The 436-nt window shown below is 68.8% G+C and overlaps 1 protein-coding gene across 1 annotated transcript in view; it reads right to left on the reverse strand.

Moving 5' to 3' along the window:
- AMPD1 (adenosine monophosphate deaminase 1) overlaps positions 1 to 436 on the reverse strand; it is a 9,081-nt gene that overhangs the window by 1,365 nt on the left and 7,280 nt on the right. Inside the window, exons 12-13 of the mRNA XM_019513760.1 lie at positions 313 to 433; positions 23 to 200 (exon numbers count right to left, since the gene is read on the reverse strand). Coding sequence (XP_019369305.1) covers positions 23 to 200; positions 313 to 433 — 299 coding nt within the window. The remainder of the gene's footprint in view (positions 1 to 22; positions 201 to 312; positions 434 to 436) is intronic.

The raw sequence follows: 436 nt of genomic DNA on the forward strand, positions 1-436 counted from the left end.
CCCCGCGCCCCGCGCCCCGCGCCTGCCTTGGTGTAGTGGAACTGCATGGGGTCGTCGGTGGACAGAGACACCATGAGGCCCTTCTGGTGGAAGTCCAGCAGCGGGTTCTTGGCGTACTCCAGGAAGAGGCTGTTGTTGCTGAGCGGGGACATGGCGATGGGCACTTGGGCCAGGAAGTAGAGATACTGCAGCACCGGGCTCTGCGGGCACAGCGGGCGTCAGGGACCGCCGCGCGGCCTGGAGTCGCTGCCCCGGCTCGCGGGTCGCAGCAGGGCAGAGGCCAGCCCCACCCCGGCCCGAGCCGCCCTTCACCTTCTTCAGGTTCAGGCCGTGGGAGATGTTGTCCGCCGTCATGAAGGCTGCGAGCAGGTGCGTTATGGCGCCCGCCTCCCCGCAGTGCGGGCGGAAGAGGAAGGTGTTCATGCCGCGCTCCCTG

Source organism: Gavialis gangeticus, unplaced genomic scaffold, assembly GCF_001723915.1.
Source record: "Gavialis gangeticus isolate Ggan-Ray unplaced genomic scaffold, GavGan_comp1, whole genome shotgun sequence".
NCBI lineage: Eukaryota > Metazoa > Chordata > Crocodylia > Gavialidae > Gavialis > Gavialis gangeticus.